Source organism: Colobus angolensis, unplaced genomic scaffold, assembly GCF_000951035.1.
Source record: "Colobus angolensis palliatus isolate OR3802 unplaced genomic scaffold, Cang.pa_1.0 Scaffold20, whole genome shotgun sequence".
NCBI lineage: Eukaryota > Metazoa > Chordata > Mammalia > Primates > Cercopithecidae > Colobus > Colobus angolensis.
In genome coordinates this window covers 15235117-15259633 of record NW_012115155.1, presented here as the reverse complement: position 1 = coordinate 15259633, position 24517 = coordinate 15235117, and the positions used below count along the sequence as shown (strand labels likewise).

Sequence of the window (24517 nt, the reverse complement as noted above, 5' to 3'; positions counted from 1 at the left end):
TATTTCTTTTCCATTTGCATGGCTATATAACTATAATTCAAGTCAGCAAAGATTTGATTATGTGACATAGAAACTATCAGAATAATAAAGAGATTTTAAAATTATGTGTATTTGTGCAAATAGACTAGAGATCAGAAACTCTTTGATGATATAAAACCACCTTCCCTGAGAAACTATGTTCTTGAATAAGAGCACAGGAATTATTGATGCAGAGTTGCATAGATATAGCCAGATTTGGGTGGCTCAGCTTCTAAAAGAGGAATGGTAGGTGAAAGATCAAGTCCCAAAGTGTTATCCAGAACTAGGTTAATAATATTGAACACCTATACCAAGGACCAGGCACTTTACAGAGCTACATATAGAATCTCATTTAATCCCTGCCATAACTCTACTGGCTGGATACTATTATCACCCTCTATACCAAATTAAAAGCAAACTTAGGCGTAGGTGTCTAAAGCCACTGGATTTGGGCTCAGCTCAGTTTGATTTGATCCCCTTATCACCTGTACCTTTTCACAGTGACATGCTTACTTCTTTACAAGGTCTAGGTCATTAATGCAGGTAATTTTTCTAAAGGTTTGACAATGGACAAAAGTCTGAGAATGAAAACAGATGAGTACAAGTGATTTGGAGATAAATGCAATTTGAGAATGTAATTTATGAACAGAATTTTCTATACATTATCAGGTGAAGATTGGGTCTTGGTAGCGGCATGAACAACCTTGATCGTATCAAATGCTTTCCTGGTTATGACTTATAAAAAAATTAATTCAACCAAAAGTTACACTGTAAATAAACCAGGGTGAGGTATTTGAAGATTATATTAACAATATCCCTAATGGAAGAAGATGGGAATGTGGACAAGAAACAGTTCTCTGGTAGGAAAAAAATAATGTAATTCCTTACATGATGAAGTAGATACAGTGTATGAGAAAATTCATTCAGCCATTCTTCATGTAGGAAAATCCATCTATGAGAAGAAATTTAAAAATAATGAAGAGATAAATAGAAGTAATTGGCCCAAGAGGCCCTTAGCCAATATGTGGATCTATGTGTACATACTGCTTGAAAGAGGGCAAACTTCATTATACTTTAGATATGCTGCAACTAAATCATCATGAATTATAAGTCTCTATAAAGTAAATTTTTAATTAAACCAAGGCAAATATTGTTTAAAGATACTATCCTATGTTATTCTCATGTTCTACCTGAAATGAATTCTCATGAAGAATAAAATTGAAGCATTGATAATTGATTATCCTTTAGAATATAAGGTAATATTGTTCTTTGCATATTGTTTCCTTTTCCTTACCTTGATTTTTATTCTGTTCTTTACCCCTCCTTTCACATTCTTTTTAAATTCATAATACCTACAATAAAATTGCAACCCTTGGTTCTCAAGGGTTCTAGCTCTCAAACAGGTACTCGTGCAACTGAGTGAACCTGTTGTAGGCCTTGAAAGAGCGATGAACTGAGATGACTAGAAAGCACTTCTCTCTATGTCCCCTCTTTCCACTGCCCCAGTCGACACAGATGAGCAACTGACAGATTCTGCCATGCTTTTGACTGGTAGTGGGAAGTCCTCTCGTTGAATAATATTCTTCCGTCTCTTTATTATAACCAAAGCTTTACCAAAAAGGATAAGAGCTTTTAAAAATGTACTGCCCTGATAATATGTGATCTTAACTATTTACCACCAAATATTACTTAACAAGGGAAACAATAAATAAAAATAAAAAGAGCAATTAATTGCTCAAGGTATCTCAGCACATTGGTAATGAAATCAAGGACTAAAACCTCAGTCTTCTGAATATAAATTCAATCCTCTTTTTAGAATTTAATTGAAACACTTTGTGAACCCGATCAAACATGTAGTTTGAACAAATCTCTACACTTTAATCCAGTTTTGGTGTATTATTTTGTTATGTCATAAAGAGGTGGCTTGTTCTGTCTTTTTAAAAATCTATTGTTTGTTTTATTCCCTTTTTTCTATATTTTATTATATTGTGAACTCATCCATACAGACATATTCAGTGTTGAAGGTATTGAAATAGATGAGGATTCTGCCCTCAAAGACCTTAACTTCTAAGAAAAGTTTGCAGTCTTAATTTGACTCTGCTGCTTGTGTTAAGAAATAGACAAGTTTCATATTGCTGTGACCTTTTCACTGCTTAAAACAGATGGAATTGTTCTTTTCACCACAAATTTCAACAAAGTTGTATGTCCCTACTCTCAACCTTGAAACACCCTTCCTACTATGAATCCCCAAAGATTTCTGAGATAGATAAAAAAAGCAAAATTGTGTAGAAGGAAAATGAGGGAGACACTCAGAAAGAAACAAAAATAACTAAATCAATTGGAGCTCAGCAATCTTGCACAGCCAATACACACACGAGTCATGGTACCCATTTATTATAAGATAGATGATTTGTCTGTAGTACATCCTCTGTGGTCATCCCTAGCACCAAATGTTTTGCTATTCCTGCCTTACGGAATAAGTACTCTTTGCTTAGCTTTATTTATAAGTCTAGTATTTTCTGCTCAACATTTTGTAAACAAGTAATGCCCCTCATTTTTCTGCACATGCCTGGTTTGTCCCTTATAATGTCAATGATTAGCATGATAATCCATGTTCTTTTAAATGTATGTTGAAATAGATATGCCTATACTGTGCACCAAAGGAAAAGAAACAGCACCCAATTAGATCACAGAAATGGATTCAAAATCTTTGGTTCATAATGAATTGATACCACTTCGTGGTCTAACATTTAAACCTTGGAAAGACTAGGTTAAAGTTTCAAATGGCAATTTAGAGAAGAGAGCAACAGAGCGCAATGTAGTTTTCTTCCATGGATGTCACAATAATGAGTACAGGATTGAAGGTTTTGTTTTAAAAAATTTGTAGCCGTTTACTAACTGTAAGTCTGTAAACTATACCTTATTTTAAACTGTATCTTATAATAATTTATTTGCCTACCATAAAATGTCTGACTTAGTTACATTTTAACTAAACATAACTTAGTTGTGAATTTCTAAAATCGCTGTGAACAAGGCAATGTGTCATATATAAATTGGAAAGTTATATCTTTTAAATAAACAAAGCATTTTACATTGCTTTAGCGTTGCTGCCAGAGTTTAACGGTGAACAATCCTGCCTTAAAAGTTAGTGACACTCTGCTGATCTCCAAGGCTCTGTTGACTGCATTTTTTTAAATATCCTTGTAAGGCTTTAAATTTCATTGGTCCAACTAGAAAATGAGAGTACCTTTGACATAATAGCTCATATTACACAGCAATTATGCTTTATCCATAGATACTGTGCATTTAATTATTGTACAACTAGCCAAAATTCTTTACATAGTTCTCCATTTTTAACTGTAACTCTAAAGAAATATGCTCAACATAAGCAAAATTAACTTCAGATCAAATAGTAAAAAACAGTTTTTATTGTCCTATAAATCTAATCATGGTTTTGTTCATCATACTTCATAAAGTATTTTCAAATACCTTATGCCATTAATGCTTACAGGATGTCTTTGAGGGAAACAGGATAGTGTTTTCCATTATTATAGACACAGACTGAGTCCTAGTGTTTCAGTTATTTTTGCCTATGTTCATAGTGAAGTTGAGATTCAACCTTGGTATTTTTACTCATCTTAGTATTCACAGGTGAAGTTAATCTTTGGTACCTGTTCTTTGTGAGTCAAAATATTTGCAATAAATCCACAAGCTTCAAAATACAGTGTCTTTATGTAATCTCAAGACAGGTTCTAAGGCCTTTCAATTTGAAACTTCATCTGAGTCTGTTTTCCCTGAAAAGGTCTACTTCAACAAGCATTGGCCGTGTCCTACGCATACTAGAAATTGTGCTAGACATGATGATTCCTGCTAGTTCTGAAATGTTACACAAGCTCTATCAGGATCAACTGGGCAACTGAAAAAAAAAAAAAAAAACAGCAATTCCATGCTTACTTCTGAATAAAGACATTAGAATTCTAGGTTAGAGCCTGGGGACATGGGTAGTAACAAATTTCAGATTATCTGATCAAGAGCCAAGGTTGCATAAACTAAATACATTTTAAAAGAAAATATAAGAGAAAAGAAAAAAATATCTAGGTTGCAAACACTATGGAAAGACAAGGCATATTTCTATTTAATCACTGAAGATCACCATTAAATGAGTGATTTAGAAAAGAATGGAGGAGAGTTGTGATTCATTAATTTTATGGCACAGTTTATTTATGGTGTTTCTCTATAATACATCTCATAATCCACATAACAGAAAACTTACTCCCAAAAGGTTTATTAAATTTTGGAAATAGAGAGTGTATGACATAATGGATCTTAATGCTTAGACCACAGAAGGCATTTATATTAGTTTGCTAGGACCACCATAACTAAATATCAAATATCACTGACTGGGTATCTTAAACAATGGAAATTAATTTTCTCACAGCTCTGAAGGCTAGAAATCAATGATCAGTGTGCCAGCAGGATTGGTTACTTCTGAGGGCTCTCCCTGAGTTGCAGACAACCACCCTCTTTGCACCTCTTCGTATGGTAGTCCCACTGTACCTGTGCACCTCTGCGGTCTCTTGTGTGTCTAAATTTCCTCTTCTTTAATGGGCACCAGTCACATTGGATTGGGGCCCACCCTTACGGTTTCATTTTAACTTAGTTACCTTTCTAAAGGATGTATCTCCAAATATAGTCACAATCTAAGGGACTGGGAGTTAGGAATTCAACATATAAATTTTGGGGAACACAATTCAGCTCCCAATAGCCTTTAATAATTTTTAGTTGCTCTGTGTTTTGTCTGATTCGCTATTTACTTCTTTATGTAACTTACCGCTCCCACACAACCCCTGTATCTGCTTGATTTCATTTGTTGCTGAGAGGTTTATTTGCTGTAGTGAATCTAATAACCTAAAATCTTGTTATTGGATATGGTTTGTGTTTTGGGGCTTTTAGATAAACATTTACATGTTTATAAATTTACATGTAAATGTTAAACATTTACATGCTCATAAATTTACATGTAAATGTTAAACATTTACGTGCTCATAAATTTACATGTAAATGTTAAACATTTACATGCTCTTAAAAGAGGAAGGCAGGAGAGTTTGATGTTTTTACCTTGAAGAGTGAGTAGGGTGGGAATTTCTCACAGGTTACCCAACTAACAATGGAGATCCTTTTAGAGTTGGATGTTTGAATGCTCTTCAAATCTACACATGCACAACTGCCTGTTGGAACTATACTTAGGTATGAACTTTGACACTCTCTGTGATTGTATCAGAGTTTCATTTTTGTTTACTTTTACCGTGTTCTAGAAAATAAACTAATAAAAATTTTTAAGCTGACATTTTAAAATTGAACCTTCTTTTCCCTCTGGAAAAAACATTCATGCTTTATTATTTGTGTGTCTTTTTTTCCTTCTAGCTTTCAAATGTTTCAAACATATATGTCTATGCTTCTTGCTGTCAACTTTAGTGATAAAAAAGAAATTTTTCTCACTGCTTGTTTAAATTTTCCTCAGTGAGAATTCCACCACAAAAACAAACAAACAAAACAATTCAGGAAATACTAATGTAGTTTTCTTTTTAGTTTAACATTATTTATGGTTGTATATTTTCTGTTAAATTATTATCAATTATTTCATAATTGGTTCTGCTATCAGGCCCTTCAACCCTTGGAAGCCATTTGCAAGACATTTCTGAAACACTCTGGAAGAAATCCAGTAAATATAGACCTGTCTACCAACTTGACAGTCATTCTTTAGAAATGCCTTTGGGAAAGTACTATCCATTTTTCTTCCTTTTTCCCCATTGAGAAATGAGCTACACTAATTTCTACTACAATGTTAAGTCATACTTTCATTTCATTCAGGGAACTTTTCAATTACAATTTAACAAAGGAAAACACAATTTTACAGAGGAAAATATAATTTTACAAAGGAAAATTGTATTTTTACCTTCAGGTTTATCATCAAGAATTAACAGAAATTTTAATAGCCAGCACAGTTCTTTCCCATTACTTAACTAGTGAGTATGAAAGCTAAAATTTCTACCAGATTTTCAATTGCTCTTGTTTTGGTCCAATATGTTGGTATTTGCAGGGATGAAGAACCAGGAGGCCAGTTGGTTACAGATAAGTTCCATATTGACTGGGATTCAGTACTCATTGACATGGATAACGTCATTGTAGCAAGATTTGATGGCAGAGGAAGTGGATTCCAGGGTCTGAAAATTTTGCAGGAGATTCATCGAAGATTAGGTTCAGTAGAAGTAAAGGACCAAATAACAGCTGTGAAGTAAGTGGGTGCACATTTTTCTTCTGTTTTCTATAATGACAGAGTCTACGTATGTACATGTAATATTACTCCCCCTGACTCAAGGCTTCTATTTTAGTGATTGAGCAATTTTGTAAGTTAATCGTAAAGCCTATTTCATTTTTTTTCAAGTACCTGACACCCTTAGTGGTATAATAAAATAATTCTTATATTTCCCCTCTGGAATTAAAATTTACTTTGGATTTATGAAAGTAGGATACATTTTAATTATACCACTATATTATTTGTTTACAGTAATCCACAATGTCTGTTATATCCTCAGTTAATCACAATTCTTGAAGTTTCACAGATACCATTACCATGCTGGCATGAATGTGTGACCTAGGAAAGTTAGTGGGTTCTTTATAATAGCACACAGAAACCGGTTATGATATGGTTCAAATGTAGACGTTGATTCAGTAGGAATGGAATGGGGCCCAGGCTTCTGCATTTATAACAAGCTTTCAGGTGATACCAAGCTACCAGACCATCACTTTGAGTAGCAAGATTTAGGAGTATATGACCCTTATACATGAATAGAGCTACAGTTAGTAAAGCATTTCTAGTCATTAGCTATTGTTTTGGATGTATGCGTGCCAAGTATACATTTATATACGTGTTTAACTTACAAAGATACAACTATTGTTTTTCTTTTTCATTGCAGATTTTTGCTGAAACTGCCTTATATTGACTCCAAAAGATTAAGCATTTTTGGAAAGGTAAATAGTAGAAATGCTGAATCTACCTTTCTAAGTATATCTGTGTATCTATCTATCCTGTTACACATTCATAGGAGGCCAGTTGGTTACAGATAAGTTCCATATTGACTGGAATTCCATACTTACTAACATGGAAAACCTCACTGTAGCAAGTTGCTAGGGTTTGAGGGGAGAGGAAAAAGGGAAGTTGTTTTTTAGTAGATATATGATGGATATACAATAATGACAAAAATGTAAACTAGTAAAGTAAAAAACAAAGATAAATAGAGACCAACCAAGCTAGAAAATACAATTCACTGAAAAAAAAAAAAAAAAGATAAGGATGGAAGGGAGACAAAAAGGGAGAACAAGAGCAATAAAGGAAGAATTTGAGTGCAAAGGACAGCAAGGTGCTCTCAGTTAGTGATTAGCCATTTTATGAGCTCATCAATTTCTTATTAGAGTTCTTGGAATTTTTGTCGAGTTTCATACTTGCAAGATGAAAAAGTTCTGGAAATCTGTTTCACAGAAACAAATATATACCTGACACTTACAAAACTGTGTGTTTAAAAGTGGTTAGTAGAGTAAATTTTATGTTATATGTTTTTAACACAAACAAAAAAGTACATGCAGTAGGGAACATTTTATTCCTTAACAGTCCTGATATATGTAATAATTTACAAATGGTTTAGGGCTTATGTATTTCAATGTTCTACTTACTGTACACATAAATAAGCATAAAGGACCAAATAAGCTTTTACAAACATGCATGGACATTTAGAGAAGATTCAAAGGGCTGTAAAATGCCTCATGGAAAACGGCAACATGAGCTGGGTTGTGATCAGCAGGTAGAGGAGAAGGAAAAGTCTCATGCAAATGCACAGTGTCAGTAAGGGGAGTATGTGTGGAGAACATGAAATGAAGTAGTTGACTTTTATTAGAAGAATAATAGGCAGTAAGAATGAGAGGAAGACTGGGCAGAGATGATAGAGGATCTTCCACAGCCACTGAGAAATTAGAAGCTGAGCCTAGAAACCATGGAAAAATAACATTGTAGACTTCACATTTATAAGTTCAAAACTTTTTCCCCAAATCATCATTGTACACTTGATGTGCCTCAGAACAAATGACTCTGGAAAACTAAAACAGTGACATAGGATACAAACAAGTAAAAATATGAATGACTTCATCTTAAATAGAAAAAAAAAAATCCAGGTCAATCAACAAATATGCATATCGGTGACTGAGTTATACATTAAAAGTTGACTTTCTCAGCATATAAAAAAACACTGTTTATCTTAAGATTCAGTAGACTTTGTGATTTTTTTTCTTGAAATATACTGATTTCAGATTCGAATTAGGTTATGCTAAACTCATAAAATGGGTTGGAAAACAATGTTCTTGCTATACTGATTGCGTGGGAAAATTTGTTTAAAATTGGAACTAGACTATAAAGACATTTGGAGCCATTGCTTTCTTTATGGGATTAAAAAAATTATTTAATTTTTAAATTTATGTAATCAATAAAAGACTCAAGATTTTGTTTCATTTCTTCTGGAGTCACTTTTAGCACTTTGAAAAGAATATTTTTTCACTTATATAACTTTTCAAGAATATACACAAACAGTAATATATAATATCCTCTTATTATATGTTTAATCATTTCGCTTGTGGCAGTAATATCCCATTTTGATTTCTATTATGACTTACTAGTGCCTTCTTGGTTTTGCGAGGGCACGGTCTTGCTCTCATTTGCACTCACGTTCTTCCTTTATTGTTCCTGCTCTCCCTTTTTGTCTCCCCTCCATCCCTCTCTTTTTTTTCAGTGAACTGTATTTTCTGGCTTGGTTATTCTCTATCTTTGTTTTTTACTTTACTAGTTTATATTCTTGTCGTTATTATTTTTCATCTACTTTTTATATCCATTTTATTCATCAATGATTAAGTTGAATGTCCAGCTTATTAATTTTTCTTCTTCCTTTCAAATATAAGCATTTAAATTAAAAATCCCTTCGAGATGCTGTCTTAGGTATTTTTCACTAGTATAGATATAGAGTACTTTTATTAATATTTAGTGTAAATATCTCTTTGTCAGGATAAGTCTATGTCTTCTGAACTGTTCTTATTTTTATTTCAAATTGAATGAAACAATTTTTTGGTACTTTTCTGTAACTTATTGACTATAATTGAACTGTGGCCAAAAAAATTGATCAGGATAACAAAAATACTTTGAAATATCAATTGATTTATGAGTTAGGAAGAGAATAATTTTTATCTTTATCAATCATTTAATTTTGTGTAATTAATTTTTTTGTTTTGCTTGATCCTGATCAGCCATTTTATGAGCCCATCAGTTTCTTATTGGAGTTCTGGAATTTATGTTTAGTGAATTGATTTTTTTTCTTTAATTGTTTTTTTATTTCAACAGAGTTTTGGGGACTAGGTGATGTTTAGTCACATGAGTAAGTTCTTTAGTGGTGGTTTCAGATATTTAAGTGCACCCATCAGCCAAACAGTATATATTGTACCCAATGCATAGTCTTTCATCCCTTACTCACCTCCCACCCTTTCCCCCAAGTCTCCAAAGTCGATTGAATCATTCTTATGCTTTTGCATCCTCATAGCTTAGCTTTCACTTATGAGTGAGAATATACTATGTTTAGTTTTCCATTCCTAACTTACTTCATTTAGAATAATGGTCTCCAATTCCATCCAAGTTGATGTGAATGCCAATGTTTCATTCATTTTTATGGCTGAATAGTATTCCATGGTGTGTGTGTGTGTGTGTGTGTGTCACAATTTGTTTATCCACTTGTTGATTGATGGGCGTGTAGGCTGGTTCCACATTTTTTGCAACTATGAATTTTACTGCTATAAACATGTATATGCAATTATCTTTTTCATATAATGACTTCTTTTCCTCTGGGTAGATACCCAGTAGTGGGATTGCTAGATCAAATGGTAGTTCTACTTTTAGTTCTTTAAGAAATTGCCACACTGTTTTCCATAGTGGTTGTATCAGTTTACATTTTTAAAACTTCCATGTGTGCCTAAAAGTGTTAGTGTTACATGTATGTCCATTTAATCAAACATATCCACTTTTATGTTCAAATAATATACTTTTTATTTTCACTATGTCCTGAGAAAAGTGCATTAAAATATCCTTTTATAATGTGAACTCATAAATTTCTCCTTATTAAGTTAATTTTTCTAAGTGTATATTAAGGCTATTATTATTCAAGTCTTGCAACTACAGAATCATTATATCTTCTGGATAAATGTAATCTTTTGTTGTTTTTATTGGCCAAGTTTATCTCTATTAATTTTTTGCATTAAAGATTATTTTTATGTTGAAATTACTATGACAGCCTTTTTTCATTGATACGTGCTTATTATCAGCCTTTCCATCTTATTATTTTCAGTCCTTGTCCTAATGATTTAGGTATGCCCTTTAAACAAAAAGAGAGAGAGAGAAATATGTTTTTATCTTTTTGCCAATTTCTATGTTTTGGTCAAAGATTATATTCGTTTAAATTTCTTCTAATTACTGACAAATTTAAATGTTACTGTTTTCATTATATGTGCCCATTATCTGTCATATTATTTTTCCTGTCTTCCATTTATTTGAATTGATTATTTTTTCTCTTTCATTCTTTTGTCTAAATATAATTTTGTTTGTTCAATTATATTTCTGAGAAGTATTGTCTTCTATGACTTATAAAATAATTTGTTTACCCATTCACCTATGGATAAACATTTGTGTTGTTTTTAGTTTTGTATATAGTTATTATAAACATTTGTATGCTTGTTTTCTGTAAACAGGTATTTTCATTTTTTTTATAAATACATAAGAGTAGAATTGTTGAGTCACATAGTAATTCCATGTTTATCTGTATAAGGAATTTCCATACTTTTTTGACAGGACTCATACTTTGTATTTTATTTTATAGGAACCATATAGAAGAGTTTCATTTATTCTACATTTATGCCAACACTTAATATCATCAGTCTCTTTAAATCATTCACAATTGATGAATAGAGAGATTTATTTTATTTTCATTTGTGGTTTACTGATAACTAATAATACTGGACACCTTTTCATGTGTTTATTGCTTCGTATAGATATATTTTAACATAACTGATTTGTTGACCATTCAGACTGTGCAACTTTCACTTTCATATTAAAATGTACTAAATCACAGAAAGCATGTCACAACTGCAAACCTATTCCTTCCTTCCCCTTTTCATCATTTTTAATTGAGATATAATCGACATACCACAAAATTCATCCTTACATCGTATCTTAACATCAGATAGTAGTATCTTAAAATCAAATAGTGGTAGTTCTTCCATCTTCTTCTTTTTCAAAATTCTTTTGGCTCATCTAGATGTATTACATTTCTGTATAAATTTTAGAATCACTTTGTATTATTTCTAAAGAAAAATATGCCATAGGGATTTCTTATGTGAATTGTATTGAATCTATAAATCACCTGGCTTAGAGATAACTGATATCTAAGCAATATTGAAGCTTTCATATTTTTAAAAGATAATTTTCTTTGTTGTTTTTTTTTCTAATATGTGCACAGTTATAGATATTTTTTCATTGATCATGTTTTGGTTGTATTGGATTTTCTGGATCCATATTTTGGTGCGTTGTCAATTTTAGAAAATTATTAATTTTCTATTAGAATATTGTCATAACTTCTTATCCTCCTTGAACTCTTATTAAAAATGTGTTAAAATCTCACTTTAACATGGTTATTTTATAAACTTTTCTTGGTGCCTTTTGGTATTTAATTCTGTGTCATACTTGCTTCTATAGTCCAATAATTCTCTCTTCATGTGTGACTAATGGTTTTCTATATTCGTTGCTTAAATTAAAAAAAAAAATTGTAACTAGAAGTTTCACTGAGCTTTCTATCAAAATGTTTAGCTATATTTTAACTCTTGCTTTGCTGATGTGTATTTTGTAAGATATATTTAACATCATTATCTGATATTTTACATCTTATTAAACAAATATCTTTTATTTTTGAGCATCAGTTTCTCTTGCCTCTTTTTTCTGCTGGCTCTCAGTCATGGTGATACTTTTCCTTATGTACTATTTATTTACTCGTAGATGAGCTTATCTTTCTTGGAATTTTATCTATGGGAATTCTTTGATGCTTTTGTTCCTTTTGTATTTATGTATAATGTTTTATATTTAATTGTGTATGCTGAATTGGGACCACAAATCCAAGTGTAGACTTACAGCTCAAATTTTTAGTCAAGATTAATTATTTATTATGAGCTCAGTACAAGCTCATAGCAGGAATAAAAAACAACACATTTCACCAATCTGTTTTATGCAACATGTTTATTTTTATCACATTTAGACAATGCTTTTGGGATCTAGATTTATTTAGGGTCTCCATTAGATCCATTGTGGATTTTGTTTACCCCATCCACCAATGAAGCCATTAGAACAAAACGTCAAAGTCTTTAGCATGTGAATAAAACATTGGTTTTATGCTTTCTTTACTTTTCAAGTTTCCAGCTTTCAGTTTATATTTGGCTTTTGTGGGTTTATGAGCTTGATTTTTAGTGTTTGGGGTTGTGCCATTTTTTAAAGCCACCAGTTTATATTTGTGTTTTATTTGTTTGGTTGGTTGGTTGGTTTTACTTTGGTAATCTTTAGTTGAGGGACCAAGTGGAGTATCTGTTTCACCTAATGCTGGAAAAGAAACTGCCATAAATATGTTGTGTTCTCATCAATGAGGCTAAAACAAGTCTACCTTGTAAGATTCTAGGCTAAATTAAATCTCAATGTAAAAAGTGATGTGATTCATTTGAGATATTCCCTCAAGGAAAGGAAAAATGATTGGCAGCTCTAGTTCTAGGAATTTGCAATTTCTAGCAACTTCTTTTCTTCACACTCACTAATATTTGAATGAATTTCCAGGTTCTGCTTTTCCTCCTTTTGATCTAAGATTTACCATGTTTTTATGGTGATATATATCTATATCTGGATAGCTAGCTAAATAATTTCATTCATTATTATGGACTTTGGCAGCAAAAACTAAACTTACATTCTGAGATATATCATACTGATATATATACACCTCCATAAAGCTGAAATTATGAAATTTTTAAAAATGCTCAATGTTTTTGTTGTGTATATAATTTGTTTAGTTTAATTTTTTGTTTTTGAGTATGGAAATATTTAATAAGGAGTTGGGATTTGGGGATGCCTGTGAGGCACATTCTTTTCATTTTTTAATTTTTTAAAATTTTACTGTAAGTACCATGATACGCGTGCAGAATATGCAGGTTTGTTACGTAGGTATACATGTGCCATGGTGGTCTGCTGCACTTATCAATCCGTCTTCTAGGTTTTAAGCCCCACATGCATTAGGTATTTGTCCTAATGCTCTCCCTTCCCTTGTTTCCCACCCCATGACAGGCCCCAGTGTGTGATTTTCCCCTCCCTGTGTCCAGGTGTTCTCATTGTTCAACTCCTGCTTATGAATGAGAACATGTAGTGTTTGGTTTTCTGTCCCTGTGTTAGTTTGCTGAGAATGATGGCTTCCAGCTTCGTCAATGTCCCTGCCAAGAACATGATCTCATTCTTTTTTATGGCGGCATAGTATTCCATGGTGTGTATATGCCACATTTTCGTTATCCAGTCTATCATTGATGGGCATTTGGGTTGGTTCCAAATCTTTCTAATCCATTCTAATCTTTGTTCTCTAATGATGTAAAGTGATTAAGGAATAGAGTGATAGTATTTCTAAGAATATTCTTTGGTCAAACAATATATATTTTTTAGACAATATTACTACCTGTTTTCTATGTATTAAAATGTTAGTCCTGTGAACACCAGGAAAGCATTGATTAAATTAATTACCTTCTAAACCTATATTCATGGATACTAGAGGAAAAGAGAAGAGACAAACTTCATTCAGTATAAAAGCATAGATGTCAACTTTTGTCTTTTTACATGCAATTTTATTTCAATATTTCACAAGTATTCACTAAATTCTAAAAGTTGAAACTATTATGTAAAATCGGTCCTAATGATATTTCAATTGTATTTACTGTTATTTTATTTTATTTCCAACTGCACTTTCTGCAATATAGTTTAACTGAAATCTCTTTGATTATAAGCATGCCTTCTACCTTTCTACTTCAGTATCTTTGTTCATGCCTTTTTACTTTTTTTTCTAACAGCCTCTAGCCTACATACTGCTTTAGAATTCTCTTATTAAGCCCTATGCAGGTGTCCCTTCCTCCATTAACTGTCATGCGCGTCCATGTGAAGAGACTACCAAACAGGCTTTGTGTGAGCAATAAAGCTTTTTAATCACCTGGATGCAGGCGTGCTGAGTCCGAAAAGAGAGTCAGCGAAGGGAGATAAGTGTGGGGCCATTTTATAGGATTTGGGTAGGTGAAGAAAAATTACAGTCAAGGGGGGTTGTTTTCTGGTGGGCAGGAGTGGGAGTCACAAGGTGCTCAGTGGGGGAGCTTTCTGAGCCAGGATGAGCCAAGAAAAGGACTTTCACAAGGTAATGTCATCACTTAAGGCAAAGACCGGCCATTTTCACTTCTTTTGTGGTGGAATGTCATCGGTTAAGGCCGGGCAGGGCATTTTCACTTAGTTTGTGATTCTTCAGTTACTTCAGGCCATCTGGGCATGTACCTGCAGGTTACAGGGGATGCGATGACTTGACTTGGGCTCAGAGGCCTGACATTAACCATCCGTTCAGTCTCTCCCACTAGCAAATACTATTCTCTCCTGTGTACTCATAGAACACTTTTTAGTAGCTTCTTGAAATTATTATACCAGTATGTAATGTATTACATTCATTTGTTTTCTGCTTTCTTTTCTAAGTCAGACTGTATGCTTTGTCAAGGTAGTTCAGTTTTATTTGATTTTTTGTTGCAGAGACATTTGAATTGAACTTATTTCATAATCTTTCTTTAATTTGGAATTCCCTCTCCCTCTAGATATCCAAACTTTATCCTTTTTTCAAACTCCAATTCAAACCTTTCCTATTCTTAAAGTCTTTACCTCAGTTTCACCACATAGAATGTTCTATAAATATCAATGAAGTCAAGTTGATTGAATATATTATTCAAGCTTTTTGTTTCTTTACTGATTTTCTGTCTACTTTTTCTATCAGCTAATGAAAGAGGGTGTTGAAATCTTTGGCTATGCTGTAAGGCAAAACTACAACAATTTAGTCTAAAAATCTTAATTGCTTTATTTGCAGTTCTAGAATGTACAACACTTCGTTCCATAAAATAGAAAAAGTGTCCCAATGAGCTGGGCAGAAGAGGCTGGTTTTATAGATAGAAAAGAATTAAAGAAAGAAGTAATAAAAAATAAAAAGCAGATTGGTTATTTCAAAGTTGCTTTCCTTATAAAGCAGGAACAGTAGAAAAAATAACTGGTTAACATCAGGTCACTTGAGGTTACACTTTGTTGTTAGTATTAAAGCAGAGGAAACTTCATTATCATCCTGATTGAAACTGGCCTGTTTGGGAAATTAGGCTGTTAACCTCTGACTACTGCTTTCTAGGAAGGTCAAGTAACAAGTCAGTTTGGGTTTGGTGACATGGAAAGTCAGCATGAGTAGCTCCATTTTGATTTTTAGTCTGGTCTGTTGAGCCTAGTGCAGTAGCTTAGTTCAAAACAACGACTTCCTGTCATTTTTATTTAAAGGCTATAATTGTCTGTTTGCCTTTTCCTGCTTTCAGTTCTATCAGTTTTGGCTTCATGTATTTCCATACTCTTTTATTGTATAGATACATACATGCTTAGGATCATTATTTCCTCTTGATTAGTTAGCCTCTTTTTTGTTAAGAAATGACCTTCTTGGCCGGGCATGGTGGCTCACGCCTGTAGTGCTTTGGGAGGCCTAGGTGGCCAGATTACGTGAGGTCAGGAGTTCAAGACCAATTTGGCCAACATGGTGAAACCCCATCTCTACTAAAAATACAAAAATTATCTGGGCATGGTGGTAGGCACCTGTAATCCCAGCTACTTGGGAGGCTGAGGCAGGAGGATTGCTTGAACCCAGGAGGCAGAGGTTACAGTGAGCAGAAATTATGCCACTGCACTCCAGTCTGGGCAATTTTATTTTTGGTTATATTATTTCCTTTGAAATATTTTTTGTCAGATATTAATACAGCCACTCCATCTTTCTTTTGATTATTGTAAACATGTTATAAATCTTACTCCATTATTTTTCTTTTTATGTATTTATGTATTTATATTTATGTATTATGTATTTATATTTAAAGTGTGTTTCTTATAGGCTGCAAAGTGTTGGGTCCTGCTTTTTTACTCAATCTGACAGACTCTGCATGTTAAATCTCTAAATTTTAAATAATGTATTTAGCTCTTTCACTTTTAATATTATCATTGTTATTGTTGCATTAAAGTCTATCATCTTGCCATACACTTTCCATTTCTTCTGCTTTTAGTTTCTTTAAAATTTTGTCTAGTGTGCTTTATATTAAAAGAGCATTTTTAATAATTAAATTTGCTTTGTTATTTGTTAATTATAACTAGTTTTTGCATTATTTTGATGTTTCCTTTGTGGCTTATAATGTATATTTTTAACTATTTAAAGTTGTCCTCCTGTGATATTATTATTTTACTTCACTCTTCAAGGCAGTGAGCTGTCAACAGGCCAGTATTTATGTATGTATTTATATATGTATGTGTACATATATACACATGCATATTATATATATATCCATGTACATATATATGAAATGGGATATATCAGAGGAGGGCAACTGTGTGTGTGTGTGTGTGTGTGTGTGTGTGTGTGTATGTATATGAGCTCAACAGTGGTATACTTCTGTTTCTCTATTTCCAACCTTTATGCCATAGTTATCATACATTTTATGCTACATGTTATAAATCCCAAAATACATTGTTATAATTTTTGCATTTAAAAGTCAGTTATTTTTATTTTTATTTTATTTTATTTTTTTGAGATGGAGTTTCGCTCTGTTGCCCAGGCTGGAGTGCAGTAGTGTGATCTCGGCTCATTACCATCCCCACCTCCCGAGTTCAAGCGATTCTCCTGCCTCAGTCTCCTCAGTAGCTGGGATTACAGGTGTGGGTCACCACGCCTAGCTAATTTTTGTATTATTAGTAGAGATGGGGGTTTCACCGTGTTGGCCAGGCTGGTCTCAAACTCCTGACCTCAGGTGATCCACCAGCGTCGGCCTCCCAAAGTGCTGGGATTACAGTCATGAGCCACGGCACCCAGCCTAAAAGTGAGTTATTTTTAAACAAATTTAAATACAGTGTTTAAATGTTTGTATATTTACCCATATAACTACCAATTTCAGTGTTCATCATTTCTTTGTGTAGATACAGATTTCCCCCTAGTCTCACTTTTTCTTCTGCTTGAAGAACATCCTTTAAATTACCTTTTACTCCAGGTGTGCAAGTAATATATTCTTCCAGGTCTAATGTGTCTTTATTTCACTTTAATCTTTTAAATATTTTATTATTTTCTAGTCAAAAAATTTAAGGTTGACATCTCTTATTCTATACTGTAAAGATGTTCACTACCTTCTGGTTTGCATTTTTTTCAATAAGAATATGCCATCATTCTTAACTTTGTTCTTCTGTGTACAATGCATCTTTTCTGTCTAGATGCTTTTAATAACTTTTCTTTATGATTAATTTTAATGAATTTCATTGTGATATGCCTTGGTATAGTTTTCTTCATATGTCTTACACTTCAGTTTATTGAATTTCTTAACCTTCTAGGTTAAGTGTTTTTAACAAATTTGGAAAACTTTTAGTTATTATTACTCCAAATATTTTTTTGTGGTCCACTTTTTCAGGGATTATAAATATATGTAGATTGGGCTACTTGAAGTTGCCCCAAGCTGACTAATATGCTTTTAAAACTTTTCTTAAAAAGCACGTATTTCTTTGTATGTTCCATTTCAGATAGTTGTGCTATGCCTCAACTTCATTCTTCAAGGTAGCAAGCTGTAACAATCCTAGGATTGATGTGTTTGTTTCTCTTCATTCAGGTATCAGCGTCCTTCATCGCTCAATGTCCAAAGTCCTAAAAACTTCTATTTCATATATTTTGTCTATATTTTTAGTTATTTCATGTGGGAGGATAAATCTCATTTCTGTTGCTTCATCACATTAGAATTATATACTTTTAAATAAAATAAATTGTATGTTTATTAACCATTTTATATATCTCTTTTTGGATTGTCTATTTACCCATTATATATGCTTAGTTTATGTTGACTTCTGGTATATATGAACATGTATTTGTTTCCTTGTTGACATACTAAGATTTTGCTATTTTAAAGATAGCAGTCTGCATTCACACTTGTTTGAAATATTTCTTCAGCTTCTTGAATTTTGTTAAAATTTACATGAGATGAATCAAAAAACTGAGATTCCAAAACTTAGCAAACTCTTCTCAAATGATTTCTTGGGTAATTTTTTCTAGTGATTTTATTATTTAGATGTCCTGTATCTATCAAAAGGCTAAATGAGTATTTATTATGTTTTCTCTTTATTTATCTGAGTTTAATAGAGATGAGAGAGATGCATAACACTTGTGATGGATGGTGAGAATTTACTTATATAGTTTCAAAGAGCTAGCCAGTTTCCTAGCTCCATTGGTTGACTAAATCAAAATCATTAACAGTGATACCCACTAAGTATTAAGTTCTCATTCATTTCAGGGTTTATTTCTGTTGAATTCTGTCTTTCTGTTCTCATGCTAATCTTACAGTCTTTCAATGATAACATGCTTCATTATAACTCATTTTAATATTTTTAAAAGACATTTTCACTCTTCTCTCTTTGAAAATATTCTTGGCTCACCTGTCCTATTATCTTTGTTTTTTTCAAATTCCCCCAAATATTCAACTGGAATTTTTTTAATTAAAATTTGTTTCAACAGTTATAATAATTTAAGAATTAAAATAGTCACAAGGTGTAGCTTTCATCTGAGTCAGACAATATGCACAGTACATTTATTTTATTTCTTTTTTTATATACCCTAGCAGAATTTTATAGCTTTCTTAAAATATGCCAAATCTCTTTCCTGCTGTTTTTATTTCTAAGTATTGCTTATTATTTGTGTGTTTTAATTTTTATTGCAAATGGTGTCATTTTCTCAGTGTTATTTTCTAACTAGCTTGTTGGGATAATGGAAAGGTTATGATAATAGCATATGTAGCTTTTAACTGGCCATGTGTTTATTACTTAGTAATTATGAGTATGACTTGATTGAAGACATTAAGCCACTTTAGTTTGAATAATTATCCTCAGGACCTAACGTCATTTAATATATAATAATTTTATTCTTTTTTCTTTTAAGAATTCTGTGTAAGTGCTAAATATAAAACAAAATTCCTAGAAGCAAAATGTTATTGACATAGCTTCCTTGAAAACAGTAATCACATCGGGGAGCAGTGACTCATGCCTGTAATCCCATCACGTTGGGAGGCCGAGGGGGGTGGAGGGGGTGGATCACCTGAGGTCAGGAGTTCGAGACCAGCCTGGCCAACATGGTGAAACCCTATCTCTACTAAGAAAAAGAACAAAAATTGGCTGGGTGTGGTGGCGAGTGCCTGTAATCCCAGCTACTCAGGAGGTTGAGGCAGGAGAATCACTTGAACCCAGTAGGCGGAGGTTGCAGTGAGTCCAATTCATGCTACTGACTCCAGCCTGGGCAACAAGAGCGAAACTCTGTCTCAAAAAAAAAATAAAATAAAATTAAAAAAAAAAAAATTATCACAAGAACTGAAATTAAGTTTGTCTTATAAACATTTTTTTAGAACTGACGTAACTGTAATTACCAAAAATTAATTCATCCAACAAACATTATTGAATGTGCACTGTGTGCCCCGCACTTTTTTTGAAGTGTTGGAAATACAGTGGTCAAAGAACAGAAGAAAAATCTTTCTTTATTGAATTTAGTTCAGTGAGGAGAGCTATATGGAAAACATGTAAACTAAACATAATTGGTGAAATATATAAAATGTCAGGTGGTGAGAGTTTGATTCCAAAAAAATGAAGAAGAGAGATAAATAAGGAGGCCAGGATTAGAGCTAATGTGGCAAATTTAGATTGGAAGTAAGGAAAGGTATCACTAGGAGATCATGTTTGAACTAAGAGAAGGCAATGTAAGGAGATAAGAACTATGGATATCTAGGGAAAACAATAGAAATTTAAAAATGTAAATGAATATGGAAGCTTAAAACTTTACTTAGGGAGGTAATTATTTGTGATTTAAAGTTTTGTATCTTTTCAATTGAGGGAGGGCCTCTCAGTGTTTGAGACCAGCTCCAGTCACTTCTAAGGTTTAAAGCTTCAGTATACATTATCCTTAGAATTAAGATCCTGCCTCCTTGAGGAAGGATTAAGATTCTGCTTCAAGGCAGGATTATAAGTATTGTGATAAAATGTGAATGATTATGTTAAGCGAATTAATAGTTTTAATGCAAAATAATACAGTGTAATAAAATTTATCTTGTATTTATAAAATTCTTTATTTCAAATTAATTCATGGTGTACCACAAGTGAAGTGGTTCAGAAAGAATTACACAAGTTTGCACAAATCACTTCTTTATGTATTTATTTATTTATTCATTATTTTTATTTTTTGAGACAGAGTCTTGCTCAGTTGCCCAGGCTGGAGTTCAGTTGTGCGATTTCAGCTCACTGTAGCCTCTGCCTCCCACGTTCAAGCAATTCTACCTCAGTGTCCTGAGTAGCTGGGATTACGCCACCACACCTGGCTAATTTTTGTAATTTTAGTAGAGACGGGGTTTCACCATGCTGGCCAGGCTGGTCTCCAACTCTTTACCTCATGATCCACCGGCCTCGGCCTCCCAAAGTGCTGGGATTACAGGCTTAAGCCACCATGCCCAGCCCAAATAACTTCTTTTTAAATCTCAGTCTGTCAGTGTATCCCTTTTACTATATTCATAAAGTCACTTAAAGATGATCTGAAAACCTGGGACCACTGCAAACATAAATTTTGAGTGAATGGCATTGCAGACCCCACCTCTGCTTCTATCTATGGAATGTAGTTTCCTACATCATGGGTATATTTTTTTTAAGAAGGAAAATTCTAAGGAAACATTCCTATATTTTAGGTTTACTAAATTAAATTTAAAAATAACATAAACTTGTTAAAATTTTGTCAGTAATGCTAAAATGCTTGGCAAATGAGAATGACAAAACAATTTAATGAATAGCAAAAGCTGATCACTGGGAGACCAATAAAATACACAATGGAAACAGAGCAGCTTCCACTGATGATGGAAGTTTTTGATCTTTATTAAATCAAAAATAGCCTCTAATTTACTACAGACAATATGGTGATTCCCATTTTTTAACCTACCCGATGATATACGTTGTTTTGAAAGTTGAAAGCATGATCTTATATCTACCTAGAAATTATATCTTATTTTTGCCCTCTTCTGAAGTAAATTTTCCAAAAACTCTTTTGTGATATATTCTTGCATTCTGTGAATACGTATAAAACGGGTGAGAGGAAGGCGAGCCATTAAAATTTAATTTATTTTCAGATGGGGCTGGTGAGTCACACCTGTAATCCCAGTTCTTTGGGAGGCCAAGGCGAGTGGATCACTTGAGCCCAGGAGTTGGAGACTAGCCTGGGCAACCATGGCAAAACCTATCTGTACAAATAAGTACACAAATTAGCTGGCCATGGTGGCACGCAGCTGTGATCCCAGCTACTCAGGAGACTGAAGTGGGAGGATTGCTTGAGCCCAGGAGGCAGAGGTTGCAATGAGCAGAGATTGTGCCATGTACTTCAGCCTGGGTGACAGAGCGAGACCATGTCAAAAAAAAAAAAAAAAAAAAAATTATTCTAGTTTCTGCCAGTGTTGATTTTTGCTTAAAAATAAATTAAAGAAGCATTTGTGGTTCAATTTTAAATGCTATAAATAGAATTTTATTCAACAGCTTTTATTATCATTTATCATTAAGACTTAGAAAATATTTGGCTTAATTAAATGCCAAATTTTCATATTTACAAAAATAGTAAAATATAACTTCTTGTATAGCTAGCAATAATTGACAATCCTGGTTTCACTGAAGAATCACATGGGGAGATCCATCAGGTGCCCATTCTCCACAGATTGTGACTGAATGTGGGTGGGGGGAAGCACTGGCACTTTTTTTTTTAAAAGCTTCACTCATCTAGGGAATGTTGGCTGGAACTAAGAAGATGTTTCCGGTAGGCATCTTTATTATACAATTATGCAGTAATAACTTGCTGTATGTAACATACATCAGCAGCATAGCGGTCCCCTGAAGTTTATTAAAAATGCAAAATCTTAGGTCCCACCCCAGGTCTACTGAATTTGAATCTGTATGCTCACAACACTCTCAAGTGATTTGAATTAACTTACAAGTTAAGAAGCATTGTTCTGGGATCCACCCCTCCTTTGGAAGGCAGTATTCTTGATTCCTGGAGATAATCAGGCTATGAGAGACATGTGAAACTGAGATAAATAAAACAAAACAAAGCAACAGAAACATGTAATGTCAACTTATATGTATCATTTAAATGTAACATATGCTTTTATGGACTGGAATATTCATTATTCAGACATACTACGATTCTGTCAATGTTTTCAGGTTATATAAACAAACAGATCATAATCAGCTGAAAGTTTGCTTGGCCATCATGGTATTGCTAATAGAACCAGAAAAGTTGCATGCATCAACTAAGATGTGTGATGCATTCCTCACTATGCGAAGAGTCTTGCCTATGGGAAATACTTGAAATCTCTTGGCTGCAACAGCCTTTGCCCATCTTTATGACAGAGAGCTAGGAACAATATACTGGAAATGCTCCCTCTAGGGCCAAGACTTTCAAGAGCTGTTTCCACTTTTGCTTTATGATACAGGTTCAATGTACCTAATCTGAAAATTTGAAATTTGAAATGCTCCAAATCCAAAATGTTTTGAACACTGACATAATGCCACACATGGAAAATTCTACACCTGACCCTATGTGAAGGGTCACAGTCAAAAATGCCATCAAAGCTGTTTCATGCACAAAATTACTAAAAATATTGTATACAATTACTATCAGGCTGTGTGTATAAGGTATATTAAAGCATATATTAATTTCATGTTTAGACTTAAGTTTTCATCCCTAAGATAACACATTATGTATCGGTAAATATCCCTAAATTTTAAAAGAATTCAAAATCTGAAACTTCTGACTCCAAGCATTTCAGATAAGGGATATTCAGCCTTTAGTTATTTATTTTCTTGCTTTGCATAGCTTCCCCGCCCTTTTATTCTTCTTTCTTAGGTAGGTTAATACATTTATCTACCTAAGGTAACATTTAAAATGTGCTACTTCCAAATGTTGCTGGCCTAAGGCTGTCTCTCTCAATGAGAATGAGCAAGGGCACTTTAAGGTGGCTTATATCTATAAAGGATAATTTTCTTTCCTTTAGTTACTAATTGTTAGAGCTTTGCTCAAACTTCTGAGTACTACCTAAATATTCCAGTACCAGAATAATATATATTATCTTAGTCCATTCAGTAATGACTGCATTTTGAACTTTTATGTACCAATTTTTAAGTGATGCTCCAAATACACATAAGTGAAATTATTTCTTACTTCAAGAGTTTAGTGACAACGACAATAAAACTATAACCTGGACCACACTTGAGTCATCTGAAAATCTTTCAAAAGTAGACTTCATCACGAACAAATTGCATCAGAATTTCTGAGATTGAGGCCTGAATATTAATATTTTTTAATACCTCCCAAGATGTTCTGATTTCCAATAGCATAAAGTACATTACTGAGAGTAGGGCTGAAAATTAATTTCTGAAACAGATAACACAGTAGGTCATTTCCTTTTTTCAGCATCACTGTAGTTATTAAAATCTCTTCTGGAACTTTTCTAGTCAGATCATGGGCTACAAAAGAAACCTGGACATCTTGATTTCTTAAAAAACATTTCAAGAGGGTATTCAAAATTAAACTCAAACAATAATTTAACTCATCTATCTGGGAACATTATTCATTATATCCCATTGCTTTCCAACACTTAGTTGTGTGAAATATAGAGGAGAAGACAATTTTCTCCTTTACTCTTCATGAGTTTTTTGCCAAGATTCACTGTAACAAAAGGCAGATTAACAAGAGAAAAACAAATCGGGCACGGTGGCTCACGCCTGTAATACCAGCACTTTGGGAGGCCGAGGCAGGTGGATCACGAGGTCAGGAGATCTAGACCATCCTGGCTAACACGGTGAAACCCCGTCTCTACTAAATATACAAAAAAATTAGCCGGGCATGGTGACAGGCGCCTGCAGTCCCAGCTACTCCTCGGGAGGCTGAGGCAGGAGAATGGTGTGAACCCAGGGGGCGGAGCTTGCAGTGAGCGGAGATCTCACCACTGCACTCCAGCCTGGGCGACAGAGGGAGACTCCGTC

General features: G+C 33.5%; 1 protein-coding gene across 1 annotated transcript in view; it reads left to right on the top strand.

The window, feature by feature from the left end:
* The window catches only part of LOC105511570 (inactive dipeptidyl peptidase 10), a 186989-nt gene that overhangs the window by 153716 nt on the left and 8756 nt on the right, over nucleotides 1–24517 (top strand). The window contains exons 16-17 of the mRNA XM_011941728.1: nucleotides 6119–6313; nucleotides 6996–7050. Coding sequence (XP_011797118.1) covers nucleotides 6119–6313; nucleotides 6996–7050 — 250 coding nt within the window. The remainder of the gene's footprint in view (nucleotides 1–6118; nucleotides 6314–6995; nucleotides 7051–24517) is intronic.